The sequence below is a fragment of the Centruroides vittatus genome, unplaced genomic scaffold, assembly GCF_030686945.1.
Source record: "Centruroides vittatus isolate TY-2023 unplaced genomic scaffold, ASM3068694v2 contig_854, whole genome shotgun sequence".
Classification (NCBI taxonomy): Eukaryota; Metazoa; Arthropoda; class Arachnida; order Scorpiones; family Buthidae; genus Centruroides; species Centruroides vittatus.
The window spans coordinates 3,010,769-3,026,373 of record NW_027122558.1 but is presented as its reverse complement, the minus strand read 5'-3'; the positions used below and the strand labels follow the sequence as shown (position 1 = coordinate 3,026,373).

The 15,605-nt window shown below is 34.4% G+C and overlaps 1 protein-coding gene across 3 annotated transcripts in view; it reads left to right on the top strand.

The window, feature by feature from the left end:
- LOC136982608 (SEC14-like protein 2) overlaps positions 1 to 15,605 on the top strand; it is a 36,905-nt gene that overhangs the window by 2,313 nt on the left and 18,987 nt on the right. For 2 of the 3 annotated variants that reach the window (XM_067279148.1, XM_067279149.1), the window contains exons 1-4: positions 5,990 to 6,080; positions 8,320 to 8,389; positions 11,388 to 11,431; positions 13,887 to 13,949. In XM_067279148.1, coding sequence (XP_067135249.1) covers positions 6,030 to 6,080; positions 8,320 to 8,389; positions 11,388 to 11,431; positions 13,887 to 13,949 — 228 coding nt within the window. In that variant the 5' untranslated portion in view covers positions 5,990 to 6,029. Of the gene's footprint in view, positions 1 to 5,989; positions 6,081 to 8,319; positions 8,390 to 11,387; positions 11,432 to 13,886; positions 13,950 to 15,605 lie in introns of those variants that run through there. The other variant, XM_067279150.1, reaches the window with a different exon arrangement.

Sequence of the window (15,605 nt, the reverse complement as noted above, 5' to 3'; positions counted from 1 at the left end):
AAATTAAACTCGCCTAGCATCAAGTCGGGCAACGAGCGGTCTTGCGAGACATTAACAATAAAGTCTCTGACAATCATGATTGGTATAGTGAGATCTGGTCCGGGTATAATCTTAATGATGTTTTTAGGATACTTAAGCAACGATCGCAACATACAGAGCTTAATTTCTGCTAACGCTGTGCCCGGATGGATGTACACACAGCCGAGTATTTTACGTTCCCGGCATCGCTTCACTCTATCATATGGTGTTTTATGGATATCACTGGATTGCTCTCGAGAAGCCCTTTCCAACCGTATACGTTTTCTATATTTTGATTTGGCTTTTCGACGAGTATAGGCTGACATTGTATTAAGTTTTCTTAATTTGTAACTTTAACATTATATATTCACCATATATATTCACACTAATGTTTTGTGTACGCAATCGATAAATATTGACGAGAACTGTAAATTGAAACTCAAACGAGCGTCGTAGCTTCTCCGAGTCAAAATGTATATTAAACGGAAATTATGTGGCGGCGAAACGACCTCAAAATGGCGGCGCTTCTCCCTCCGCCGCGCGCGATGCGTCGCAGTCCCCACTCAACGTAATGAATTCTTTGATCCTTTAACTATCGAGTGGTGTAATGAAGTTTTGAATGTAGATGATAAATATGTAGCTGCAATGCCAAACTGTATCTCCCGATTTTGTTATCACCAGTTTTCTGAATTGTCTCCCACTACGGAAGCAAATTTAAAGAGGTATTCACGTCAAAAATCTACAAATACACTCCACTCGCCCAAGAAATAAGGCAGCTGTGGAGGAAGGATAGAGTATTTCCTCTCTTCCACTGGTGTTATACCACACAAAAGTCTAGAAATATTAAACCTTAATAAAAACATATACATGGCACTACAGAAAGTTGCAATACTGAAGACATGTTACATTGTTAGGAAGTTTTTAGATGTTGACACACATACCAATAACACAGAAGCTTAATGTAGCACTTGTTTGAGTAGCTAGGCCTTGACTTTAGTCCGTCATAGCACCAGTATCAGCTTAGCGTGACATTCACAATATAATACATTTTCGGTTAATGTTACCTATGGTTCCAAAATGGCGGCTCGTCTCTGACTCCAGCAAATAGAAGAAAGAGACTGTGGGAGGACACGTTCTAACCTAACCTAACCTATTCTAATAATTTTGTTGGTAATAATTATGGTAATTTATTTAGAATAGGTTAGGTTAAGTTTTTTTTAACTCTCCACCCTGTGGCACTAAGAGGGCCTCTTTTAGTAGGCCCATTATGGGTTCGGCCAGGCTCACAATGGGGCGACCGGGTGGTGAGGGACGGGGCCCGACATATCCGAACGGACCACCCTCCAAAAACTTCCTGGGGATTTCTCGACCCGTTCGGATTCGATCCCGGGTCCCCCAGAGCGGTAGGCTTCTACCTTGACCGCTCGGCCATCCGGCCACCGGTTAGGTTAAGTTAGAACGTGTGCCCCCACTGTTTCTTTCTTCTATTTGCTGGAATCAGAGACGATCCGCCATTTTGGAACCGTAGGTAACAACCAATTTTTCAAATTTTAAAAACTAATTATTTTAATTTAATTTTTTTCCTCTTTAATTCTTGATTATTTTTTTTTTATTTTGGAGTAAATAACTTTTCTCTGAATAATGAAAATTATAATTTTATAAGTTTTAGTACTTAAAATAACTTGTAAATTATAACTTTTTTTTTTTAACTCTTTCTGCCCTGTGGGCACTAAGAGGGCCTCTTTTAGTAGGCCCATTATGGGTTCGGCCAGGCCCACAATGGGGCGACCGGGTGGTGAGGGACGGGGCCCGACATATCCGAACGGACCACCCCCGAAAAACTTCCTGGGGATTTCTCGACCCGTTCGGATTCGATCCCGGGTCCCCCAGAGCGGTAGGCTTCTACCTTGACCGCTCGGCCATCCGGCCACCGGTTAGGTTAAGTTAGAACGTGTGCCCCCACTGTTTCTTTCTTCTATTTGCTGGAATCAGAGACGATCCGCCATTTTGGAACCGTAGGTAACAACCAATTTTTCAAATTTTAAAAACTAATTATTTTAATTTAATTTTTTTCCTCTTTAATTCTTGATTATTTTTTTTTTATTTTGGAGTAAATAACTTTTCTCTGAATAATGAAAATTATAATTTTATAAGTTTTAGTACTTAAAATAACTTGTAAATTATAACTTTTTTTTTTTTAACTCTTTCTGCCTCTGTGGGCACTAAGAGGGCCTCTTTTAGTAGGCCCATTATGGGTTCGGCCAGGCCCACAATGGGGCGACCGGGTGGTGAGGGACGGGGCCCGACATATCCGAACGGACCACCCCCCGAAAAATTCCTGGGGATTTTCGACCTGTTCGGATTCGATTCCGGGTCCCCAGAGCGGTAAGGCTGCCACTTTGACCGCTCGGCCATCCGGCCGTCTGTAAATTATAACTATCGGACATTAACGCTATTAAATTTTGATAGTAAAAGCTCGAGAAGGTAGGAGATAGAGGTGGGTCATGTATGTCGAGAGCGGTAGGACTTAATGAAAATTTTATTTGTTATTAATATTTATACTTTTTTTTAAATATAAAACTTACCCGTACCCTCAAAATTAAGCTTTTTGCCATTTTAAAGTAATTAAAAATATAAGTTTTTGTAACAAAATCTGATAACAGATGGCGCCATACATTTTTGCTTAATAATAAGGTTTTTTAAAATAAAAACTCATAACAGCCGGAAAAGTTAAGCAACTCTCGTTGCTAGATTTTTTTTAAATATGTGAAGATATATCGTTAATAAGAAAGTTAATATTCTTTTTAAGTGTTACATTTGTTTCTTTTTTAACATTTTCATTATAATTGATGTTTCAGTTTTAAAATGCACAAACCAAATGTTCATTATTACGGGACAGATTATTATAATTATATTCGAAAATATATCTACAACATGGTCAATAGTTATTTCTGTTGTATATTAATGTATTTCAGATAGTTGAAATGTATGGAATGTAAAACGTCAGCATCAGTCGATCAGTACGCTACATTAACTGTTTCCACCCTGTGAGCACTACGGGGGATTCTTTTAGCAAGCCCACTATGGATTCGGCCAGGACCACAATGGGGCGGTCGGGTGGTGAGGGACTGGGCCCGACATATCCGGACGGACTCCCCGAAAAATTCCTGGAGATTTTTCGACCTGTCCGAATTCGATCCGAGATCCCCCAAAGTGGTAGGTTGCCACCTTGACCACTCCAGCGGTCAAGGTGGCAACCTACCAATAACTGAGAGAAAGTTTGGCGATCGGTCAAAAAATGGCACCCCAAGATTTTCACATTTTTCGACTCGGGACCTTAAAACTTCGAGAAATGCAAAAAAGGGGCATTGCATGGAAGTAAATTATAGGAATTAATATGAAATTAAATTACTTTTATTTACAATTTTATACGGCTTAAAAATAAAATAAGCTATTCGAAGTACCGAATAATTACACAATATTTCGAGTTTACATAGAATTGACTGCTAAATATGTTTTTAGACGGCATTAAATAGAGATACTTTAATTAAGACCACCCGGTATAATCAGTTTTTTGAACAATTTTAATTATAATTTATATTTTTTGTAAATTAAATTTAATGATTGTGCCGAAAGCCTTGGGGATATTTTTAACCGTGTTTTACATATTGAGGCGGAAGAGTAGGCCTACAAAAGAAGGTCGACTCCGCCGTAAAGACAGTTGTTTCCCGAGTGCGAAAAGGACGTTAAAAGAAGACACAAGGTTTTGTGATTGCTTCTGTGAATTTTAATATTTAATTTACATTAATTTAGATGACAAATTCTACGAACCGACATCCAGAAGAACTGTCTGAATCGAAGGATTCGAGTTAATTTCGCGAAACAGGCATAAAAAAATTCGAATAAATTTCTATTGTCGAAATTATACTTCTTTACACTTTACATTGTCCGCGTAGCTCGCAGCAACGGTGTCATTAGTTTAAATTATTACCTTAATCTCCGCAAGTTGCTCAAACACAACGTCCGTATTACCAGTTGTATTTTCATACAGAATCAATTAATTTAGGACATAATACCTAATTTCTAATCGTAACGAAATTTAAAATTCTGAAGCATTAGATTTAGAATCGAAATCGTTTATAATTAGAAATCATAAATAATATTTTCATTAACAATTTTGACGATCATTGTTTATAAATTAAAACTAAATCCTATGACCCAATTGTAGAAATATATTTAGCATTTTATTACCAAATGATATCTGCATTGGCAATAAATAAAAACGAGGAATAATATAGGCTATATATCGTAACTCGCGTGTATTGTTCTTTTATCATTGTTTTCAGTGTTAAATAATTATTGGGTATCGAGGTATACGATATGCGTGTGTCTATTATTTCTTTCCTCTTAAGTAAGAACTTTCGCTTCTTCGTAAAGTGACAAATTAATTTCTAAAAGAGACAAGAAATGGCACTTTTAAAGCGAAAACCTTGGACCTATTTATTCGATTGAAAGACTATTTATTTTTATCGTATCTAATCTATCTGTTGTATAAATATGTTATACCAAGGTCGGTCACGGAAGCAGTTTTATTAATAATTTCTTGTAGGATTTTTGGCAAATTTCCTTCGTTTTCAATACAAACTTTTTATTTATTTGTATAAAGAAAAATTTTATGCCCATTAAAAATTAGATTATTAATCTAAAAATAATTGGCAAAATAGTTTTTAAACGATTCTCCATTGTAAATTTTAAAAAGAAGTCCTTTTTACAACAAAAAATGTTTACAATAGAAGGAATGAAAGTTTAAAGTAGTAATGATAATAATAAAATAAACCAATGAAGGGTAAATTAAACTACATTTTTTCCAAGGTTGTTCGCGTATGAAGATTTTCGATCTCGTAATGAATAATTCAAGAATTAATTTTACATTCGAAATTAATTTGTGTTGAGAATTTCGATCATTAAAGCGATCCACGACCGATAGTAATTTAAAGCTATTTTTGAAAAGAGGCGCATAAAATCACCTGCTAATTAATTAAATATTTATTAATAGCCTCCCGCAGAGGTACACGCATTGGAGGATCATTCTATATCTACGAAAGACATTTAAAAATTCCCGGAAAATAATTATACTATTAATATAAATGTTGTTTATTAAATTTTTAAAAATAAATTTTTCTTTTGAAAACCGAGAGTTTCTCTTCAAATGAATATAAACGATTCGTTATATTCTATGTTCCTATACATAAATGAATATCGTATAATACGTTTTAATAATAAAATTAGGTCTGCTTTAATTCTACGTATTTAAGTGTTTAGATATTCAATTTGTCTCGTTAATTTCCCTTAAAATTCAAAAGGAAGAAACGAATTGAGTTAATGCATTATTAATATTCATCAGAAATGATCGTTAATAGTTATGGATTAATATCAGTGGAAATAATTATGTCAATACACAAGAAATAGGTAAAATTCAGACTGTGGTAACTGTATAAATTTCGAATCTATCCGAATAAACTCAGACAAGGAAAACGTAGTTTAGCTGCGGGCGGGGTCCTTGACGACGCGATAGTCAACAACTACACGTGAGTTTGGATACCGAAATTTTTTCTTGTTTTATTTGAATGGTCGTGGAGTTTACACAATAGATTTTCTACTACTTTAGACGATAGTTTCAGCGAAGAAAAGAAAATAACTACCACTTTACTACAGACGGAAACTATTAACATCGATATAAAACCGATATAAGTGTTTGACCGTTTATATGTAATTAACGCGAAATCTCTTTATAAACTACACGTTCCGCTCATTTTTTAGGTACCCGGAAGTGAGAAAACCGGATACGTAAGAAATTCTTATGACTGTGAGCAATTCAACGCGTGTTTTACCTCTCCCCCTCCCCTCGGATCCGATTGGACGCCCGGACACACACGCCACCGTCAGTCCTCCGGCTTGGATACATCATAACACAGAAGTAGAACGTTGGTAAAGTGGAACGGCGACTTCTCATGGCTTCTTTGGATAAATTAACCCCGATTGAACTACAGACTTTGCACGAGGTAAATTTTTAATATAATAATTTTAACTTATAAATAAAAGAATTATATTGTTGCGAATAGTCATACCTTGATACGAATGATGTAACTCGATTATACACGTAACTCGAGGCAAATAATATTTAAAAATATATATTATAACGGTATTATATATCTGGAAATATATGATTAGTAAACGAATTTTTTTTTTTTTCGAACGATGACCCGTAATTGTGTGAAACATGTAAATAAAGGAAATTAAATACTGTATGACGGATTTGGCCCTTTATTATTTAAATTTGAAATATTGTTAGGTGTTTTTTTTTATTTGGTCGTACGTATAAACCGGTATCGAGTTACCATACATATGTACAGGTATTTTATTAAAGATACCATTAAAGTTATTTAGTTGTTCGAACAATAAAAAGAAGGGGGAAAAAACCACCCTTTATTAGCCGAATCGCCATTTTCCCTGTTGTAAACTGTCCAGAATACCAGAATGTTATTCGAGACAAAAAGAATTTATTTCGAAACAATAATTTTGTAAAATTCGAATGTTTTCGATAATTTGATATTGTTAAACATTGAACGATTCGAAATATTTCGTATTCACTCTCATAACAATATCACGAGTTTTATATTTTATATTATTTATTATTCATTAAAAATCTGCCTACTTTAACTAAAATGAGTTATTTCAGATACAGGAAATTGAAATTATAGTAATGAATAAGGTATTTTTTATGTTAAAAAAATGATTTATTCACGCCATTGTTGAAATTAGTTCATTCGACGGACATAATTTAACAAGCCTTCAATTTTTTGTCAAATTATAAAAAATGTATGTCAATATTTTACACGTTGTTTATCATATATTTGAATGTAAATATTCAATCTTCTCTTTACTAATTTTGGATTATCCAAATGGAGAACGTCACACGAAACTGGAATTTTCGTACCAACAATGCTGTTAGTTCAATTTCAAGAGCAGTGTAGCACGGGTCTGAAAATTGAAAATTACCCGGAAGCCTACCAATGCCCGAGTGGATAATACCGCTGTATGTTGGTAGGTCGCGTATTGGGACCGGCCAGGTGTAGTTTCTCTGGTTTTCTTCACCCGTCAAATACTCAAATTAGTGTCAGAAAGTAGAAAAGTCTTTCCGGGAGGCACTCCCCTTTGGTAGATCGCCCGGTGTTGCGTTACCGTATGCACCGAACACAGCTCATCGTTACCTCGAAATTTTTGACAAAGACGATCGTCCAAAAAACCCTTGGAGGATGCTAAATATTTTCTGTAAGATATTTCGATGGAAATTCCTTATCGGTTTTAAGTGTTTAGGTCGTCGCATTTCATATTTTTAATTGTACTGTATTTTCCTTTTTTTGCATGTTTTTCCGTTAAAAAATAACTTTATTTGAAAAACAATCAGATTTTTTTTTTAAACTCTGTATAAAAGCTGTCGAGATAATAATATAATGTTTAATAAATCGTAGAACAATGGAAGTGTAGTATAATTTCTTTACGTTAATAAACGAAAACATAAAATTTAGTAATAAATGTTAATGAACATTTATTACTAAATGTTAATAATGCAATAAAATCATGTTTATTACTAAATGTTCATTAACATTTAGTAATAAACATGATTTTGTTGCATTATTTCAAAATGCAGAATATCTTTAAAAAATGTAATAAAAAATGATATAAACTATTCATTTCGAAAAGGTTGTAAATTGTATATTATGCGCGACATTCAGCTTTCACTTGGCGAAGTGAGTTATTTCCTGTTTTTCTATGGCGTGCTACAGCGACTTCACACAATATCCTTGAAATATGAGTGTGGAATTTATCAATTTGCATTATCCTATTTTTTCCTCTTTTTATTCTACGACGATATTTCTCGGACTAGAATACAAGGACTGCTTGAAATTTAATGCGGGGCAACGGAGTCATTTAGTGCCGGTTCCGAATGCAGAGAGGACCCCAGAATATAATCTTTTATGTAAAAAAAAAAACATAAAATCGGCGAGGTTTGTGATCGATCCGGGTCCTGACTTCTCCGGTCCCGAATTATACAGAAGGAAATATCTGTTCGGAGCGCGTGGTAACGCCGTGTAATAATATTTAATTCGTATAATTTTTTTAAACATTGGAATCCGATAACACGAGCGATAAAAGTATATTATTAGATTTTAATGACTTTTCAAATACTAGTAATAAAATAAATGGAAAGTGAAATGAAATTTCATTGTTATTTTACAGTTTCGCAAATCTGTCGGCGACGTTCTACAAAGCAAACACGACGACGCATTTTTGCTTCGATGGCTTCGAGGTTTGTATTGTTTTATTCATTGTTAAATTATTTTAACTGGCGAAATAAGTTTTTCTCCCGCGCTTCGCCCTTTTCTAAAGTTTATACGCTTTTTTTTATATTCGTCATTAAAAAAATATTTATTTTCCGGTCGAAATTCTAAATTAGGAACCTTTTTGTTCTTACTTTTTATTGTTCGGTGTTTGACTACGGAAGAATCAACATTTGCATCCGTCGGTAACCAACGAAAGGAATAACAATAGAATAATAAAATGAGAAGCGCAGGCTTCGTTTACATAAACTGAGAACAGAAGCCTGTATTTCCGGTTTTATTATACGAGAGAGTTTCGTTTAAATTATTATTTTGGAAACTGTAACAAAGGCTTAAACTGTAAGACCATTCGCGTAATATTTTAATGGCATAATACCCAATTATTGGCTCAAACTGAAAGTTCCTTCCAGAAAAACTTGATCATTATTATGTTTAAATGCTTATTTTTATCGATTATCGCTATCTCAGATTTTTTTTATATCGTTCCATCGATTACGTGTCTCCGAGGTCTATAAACATAAGGTCAGGACACCAATGTTCCCTATGGAGCCGCCATTTTGGATCCGCAGTTCCAAGGTCACGGTATAGATTACATGCTATCTAAGTGCTGTAAACTGCACGCTCCTTCGAATTCGAGCCACAGAATTCCTTTTATAATTTCAAATAGAGTATTTTTTCATTTAGAGGTTACTCTGACACATAATTAAAGGCTTTAACAAAGTAGGATTCAAAATAAAAAGCTTAGTCAGATGGTTCGTATAATAAACTACCAGGTTAAAGTTATTAGTTTAACACGAGATTAAGAGTTTGTGAATAGCAATTTACCAATAACTCGAAAGTTAACCCTAATTCTAACTCTAACTCGTGTTAGTGAATACGGGGTAAGTCTGTTCTGTACATTGTTGTAATGCGTGTGCTCTCTATAATGCTGCCAGTTTATAGCTTGCTGGGAGGTGGGAGGCCCTCGGTATTAGCAAAGTTATATGTCGGCTTTCTGTAAACTTTTGTAGAGACTTTTCCGGTTTATGTGTCTTGGCGAACTCGAACAGTCATGGAGTTGATGGAGAGGCGACCACTACTTTCTTCATTCCGAGCTTTTTTCAAGGGTTGTGTTAGAAACACGCTGTCTGTAAACGCTCTAAAGCATGTGGCTGGGCTGTCTTGCATTGCTTTTCTTTTATGTACCTTATTAAGGCCTCGTTATATGTGGATCTTTTCATTAACACCATGTCCTTCGACTTGTCGGCTCTTCTAAGCACTATATTATTTTCATTCATCCATTTTCTGCTTTTTCTTATATCATTCGATATTGGGCTGCGCCTTGTTCTTGTGTAATTGTTCTTTTATTTTAAATGCCGTTTTCCACCTAAATCTCTCTTTCTTAAGGTCGCTTATGCAATGTGCAATGTGTCCCAGCATATAATTGAGAAGGTGGCCCGTGGCTGCGTGCTACTCTGTCGATGCTTTCTTATCCATTTTATTTTTCTCTTATAATACTTTCGCATCCTGTCACTTGTCCGTCTTCAATTTTAACCAGTTTTCTCATTTTCATATTCAGTTTTCGAATTTCATATTTGTTGAAATATTGTAAACAATTGCACAATATATTGATATAATATCTGGTATATGCTGCTTATATTTTATAAATTGGCATTCACTTTGTGCAGTACAGTAGGCTTCTAAATAAAGAAGGCAATTTGCCTCGAGTTAGGCAATAAAAATAATGTATAATAATAATTTTTGTGCATAAAATTAGTCTCACGAGATCAACTAAATAAGCTTAATGCTCGTTGAAGGATTACCTGCGGTATTTAAACATCCTATTCTTACATAAGACTTTTTTAGATTCGTGTTATACGGCATGATTATAATATACATAAGTTACTATTACTGTATAGATAAAATATTTTAAGTATTTTATGTATATAGTAAAGTAAATAATAGTAGTACAGAGAAAGTAAATTGAAATCGGATCTGTCTGTTTCTGTTCGCATACCACCTTACATCAGTTGAACCGATTTCTATGTAACTTTATGCATATATTCAGAATAATCCTTCCTAGGATTATTCTGAATATATGCATAAAGTTACATAGAAATCGGTTCAATTGATATAGGGCACTTGTTATTTCCAAAGTCATTCGGTTTTATACATTTTGATAAAATTACAATATCGTTAGCGAGAGTAAGCAGTTCGACCTAGTTCTTATCGGGTCTTTCTCACGAATAAGATGATTTTTTTTTTTTTTTTTGTAACTCTTTCCGCCCTGTGGGCACTAAGAGGGCCTCTTACAGCAAAGCCCATTATGGGTTCGGCCAGGCCCACAATGGGGCGGCCGGGTGGTGAGGGACGGGAACCGACATATCCGGACGGACCACCCCCCGAAAAAATTCCTGGGGATTTTTCGACCCGTCCGGATTCGATCCCGGGTCCCCCAGGGCGGCAGGCTGCTAACCTTGACCGCTCGGCCATCCGGCCCGAATAAGATGTTTTGTCCGAAAACCGACGGGTGTAAAGTGAACCACGAAATTCAAATAAAATAGCTGTGGTCATTTAATAGGACACATCAATTCACATTTAAAGAAACCTCCCTCCCGATAACGGTCAGTAGATAGACTCGAATAAATTGTTTTAGACTGAGCGGATGAGTGGGCAAGAAGTTATAGGGTGGGCTGGTGCCATTCTTGTCTCATCCACGATAGCAAATACAGACAGACATAATATTATAAGTTCTTTTTGGTAACGTATATTTTTTATAAGTGTGAATACAAATATATTAACTTATATCATTTTCTCCAGAAAAGCCGAGTATCTCAGCTAGTTACATAAACTACTAGGCTATATTATAATTATATAAAAAGTATACAATATGACAATAAATTCATAAAAATTACAAACTCTTGTCATAATTTTATAAAATCATTAAAAGGAAAAGCAAAATGTAATTATTTTAAAATTTATTTTCAGCTAGGGATTTTAGACTGAAAGATGCAGAGGACATGTTAAGAAAGGTTTGTTATATTTTATATTTTTGTTTAAATCATTCTAAAACGATTTTAATTAAATTGTTTATATGTTAAAAATAAACTATTAATATTGTTTATCATTTATTGCGAATGAATTACTAGCAACTTCCTCGAAATCCACTCGTCTACTCCAGCCAATAATAAAATTACACCACGCCTGTTTGTCCATTTTGTAAATTTGGATTCGATCTCTTAAAAACATTTTTTTTCCTACATTTTAATGCTGAATTGTTTAATTGATGGTTGAAGTGATTCATTCTCTCGTAATTCACAATTATTAACTAAAGTTATATAACATAAACAGAGCTGGGCTAAATACTAAAAAGGTATTTCAATAAATCATTAACCTCTTTGTTATGCACGCAATCTCCAATAGATAGCGTTAAAAATAAAATCCTTTTCCAAAATGGAAGTATATAGAACCAAGCTTTACGCGTTAGAACCGATTTAATTCTATTAACGTACGGTTAGGAATTTAATGTAAGCGGAACAACTTTCTTGCCAAATATTTTGTTTCTCCAAGTAAATATTTATAAACGTAATAAATAACAGTTTTACTGTGTTCGAGACGAATAAAACTATTATTTATTACTTTTCCGGCTGTTATGTATACATAACAAGAAAAAGTATCAAATTTGTTTCTCCGAGTTTTTGCAAATATCTACGTTTTGAGACTTCCTTAACCCAAATGTGTACATAAAAAAGTGTAAAAAACATTCCGCGCGCGTGTGTGTGTGTATGTTGGCGTCTGTAAGAGACGAAATTCTGCATGATTACTTGTGTCTAAGGAGCAATAATGATCTTAAATTTTAATGGTACCTTTAACCACCAAAATTTGATAGCATCGCAGTTCCTTAATATTAAAGAAGTGTCGTGTGTCCTATCTCGAAAGGTCGAACTTAATAAAGAGGTGATTCGTTATTAACATTAACAATTTTTATTTTTTTAACTCATCATTACTCTCAAAATTAAGCTTTTTGCCATTCGATAATAATTAAAAATATAAAAAGTTATAAGTAAAGGTTTTTTCTTCCAATGGACAAGTTGTATTTATCATGTCTTTCTTCATTATTCTCAATTAACAGAGACAAGATTAAAACAGTTCACTTTATTTCGCCTATTTAACATTGCATTTAGGATTGGTAATTTTCCAATTTCTCTTCGGGATCACGGCTTCAGTGTAAGGATGTTGTCTACAATATAACGAACAAAAAGTTAGTTCGTGTTAATATACTTTTGTTATCCAGAATGATGCACACGGTGCCTAATTTGTGCACACCCTAATGGTGCAGTTTCTACGTGTCAATCCTTTCATTTACTGGCATGTTTCCTTTATCTATTTTTTGTGGACAAATGCAACCCTTTTTCCATTTCCAACAATTGTTGGCTCCTTATTACTTCTTTGGTGATTCATAGCATAACAAAGGTCAAAATGTAGATTTTAATTGTAAATATTTTTACAAGCTGAAACCAAAATTTTCACAAACTATAACTACAATAAAAGCACAAGAACACTACAGATATTCTGCAAAAGAAAAAAAACACTGTCCGAAAAAAATCAACGTACTGAGTATGGTAAGGATCAGACTGACCTGAGTATACTGTACTCAGGTAAGTTTGAATATGATTGTTTGTATATGATTGTTTGTTTATTTAAGCCCTTCAAGACCTGGCTCGTACTTAATTATAAAAAAATATTGTTATCTTGAGGGTCTTACCAGTTTAAATACTAATCTTACCTTCTTTGTAATAATTAAATAAAATCTAAAAATAGCGAAATTCGAGATAAAACAATCTAGATTTATATCACTTATCTAATTGCCTAAATCTTAAATCTAGGGGAAAACAAAACAAACTAAGTTTAGATGAGAAAAATAGATTCTAAAGTGATGATTCTGCCTAACACGTGATACAGACTTCGATGTTTTGACTTAAAGTAAAATGGCGGTCGATAGTACCGGTCGTTGTCACCAAGAGCGCTGTATCTAAGGTCATAGCCACTCTATGTAGTATATTATAGCTCGTTGAACGTAACACAAGAAAGTATTGTAATCATCAAATTTTTACTCAACTAATTTTAGCGATCGGGAATGTAACTCATGTTACGTTCCCGACCGCTAAAATATAATATAATATATATATTATCATCACATTTACCCTACGGATTCTTGGAATCGTGATGTTTGGACCCCAAACCCCAAAAATAACTAAACCGAATATTTAAAAATACAAATATTTTGAACCTCCTACCAAAAGTGCTTCAAATAAAATAACAAATAGCCCAATGGTTTTAAAATAAGAATTGAAGTACTTTTATTTTTAATACAAAACCCAACTCTGATTATAAATTATTATATTTAAATTGTAGAAATTAAGAAATTACAATCATATTAGATTCTAAAAATTAATTTCATACTGAAATGTAGTAATTTCCATTTAGCATCTTACTTGGAGAGTAAAAAATAAAATTGACAACATACTGAAAGATTATACCCCACCAGAGGTAAGTCTGTTTTATTTCAATTTTTATTAGAAAAATAAATATTAATATTTTCATATCTTGATGTACAGTATTGTGTGATCTTAATTAAAGTACAGTAGAGCGTCGAAAATTGGCGTCAATTGGGGACTGGGGTTGTTCCAATTTCCGACTTTGTACGAAAAAATATATTAACCTGTCCGATGTTCAAATTTTTCTCCGTTGCGTGTCGCTTCGTGTCGAATTTTCGTCGATTTTAAGCCTAACGAAAATTTTTATAATAATAATCGAGGCTGTCGTATCGTTAAAAATTATTTCTTTATTTTGTACAAACAAAATAAATATATTGAAGAAAATAAAAAACATGAAAATTATACTTTAGAAGTAAATTTAGTATCAAAAACGTTCGATTCAGCACGACACAGTCCGACTGAAAATCGTTCCAATTTCCGGCCATTTCAATTACCGACGTTCCAATTAACGACGCTCTACTGTATTCCTATTCAATGCTGTTTAGAAAGACATTTGTAAAACTAGCACCAAAACTCGTCACTATGGCATGGTTGGCGCAGCGAGCAACAAAAATAGTGTTATTTGTAGGGACACTTAAAAATTATGGTTTACGACGAATGTGTTATAAATTTGGATCCTTGAAAACAGTATGATATTGCACGTGATCGTGGTGGATCGATTAAGGGCGGCCGTCAAATGCCCTTTTGGGTTTTACGCCTTCAGACCCCTGTCTCTGTATAAAACGAGTGTCTTATACAATGTTGCTAGCAGTGTAAAACTGCCATAGTGGCAAATTTTGGTACTGATTCATTTTATGGAGCGTGTGAATTTTGCCGATGGGGAGAAGTTAATCCCTCTTCTTGTCAAGATGAACGAGGGATGCGAAAGTAATGAGGGTGGGGTTGTCCATACCGAGATAGTCACCTTTACAACACAAGTCGTTTATTTGGAAAGACAATGTTTACACGATTCCGGTCCAAAATCTCTTCTCTTAAACGGATATGTAGAAAGTTCGGTCTATGGTCACAGTCTTTTATCCGCGCGATCGGAAGAAGTTCCGATGGCAATCGGCGCCCCCGAGGCAAACTGGCTGGATCGTAGGTGAAAGCGACGAAGATGGGCTCTAAGACAATAAGGAAACCGACTAAGAGAAGGAACAGGTTGAGAGAGAGAAGCGACCACACTTGTCCTTGAATCTCGAGATTTATAAAGGATTTCTCCCCAAATTCTGAATTTGATTGGTCCCGAATCTCTCTCTCCCCACCTTCCGTTTGGCCCCTTTTCTGTTTCCAGACGAAATTAGACGACCAGATCGAAGCGGAAAAGTTTGCTCTGCGTTAATCAGTTTGATACCTTCGTTCGACTTGGTCCGCAAGTGTTGGTCGAACTTTGAAAACTTTCTCTGGTATCTCACGCCATATTTTTCTTCTCTGATACCTAAGGTTTTTTGGTGTGTTTTTATTACTTACAACGCGATAGTTCTTTTAATTAAAGGAATGTTACATTTTGTCATGTGTACGAGCGTCGGAGTCAAATCTCGATCTTTCCGATTGACATTCTAAACATTCCAACCCGTTAGTTCGCACCTTCTGGACAAATCTATTTCATACAGTGTTTTTTATAACAAAATATTTTCTCAAATGAATTGAATTTTTGTACGTTTAATGA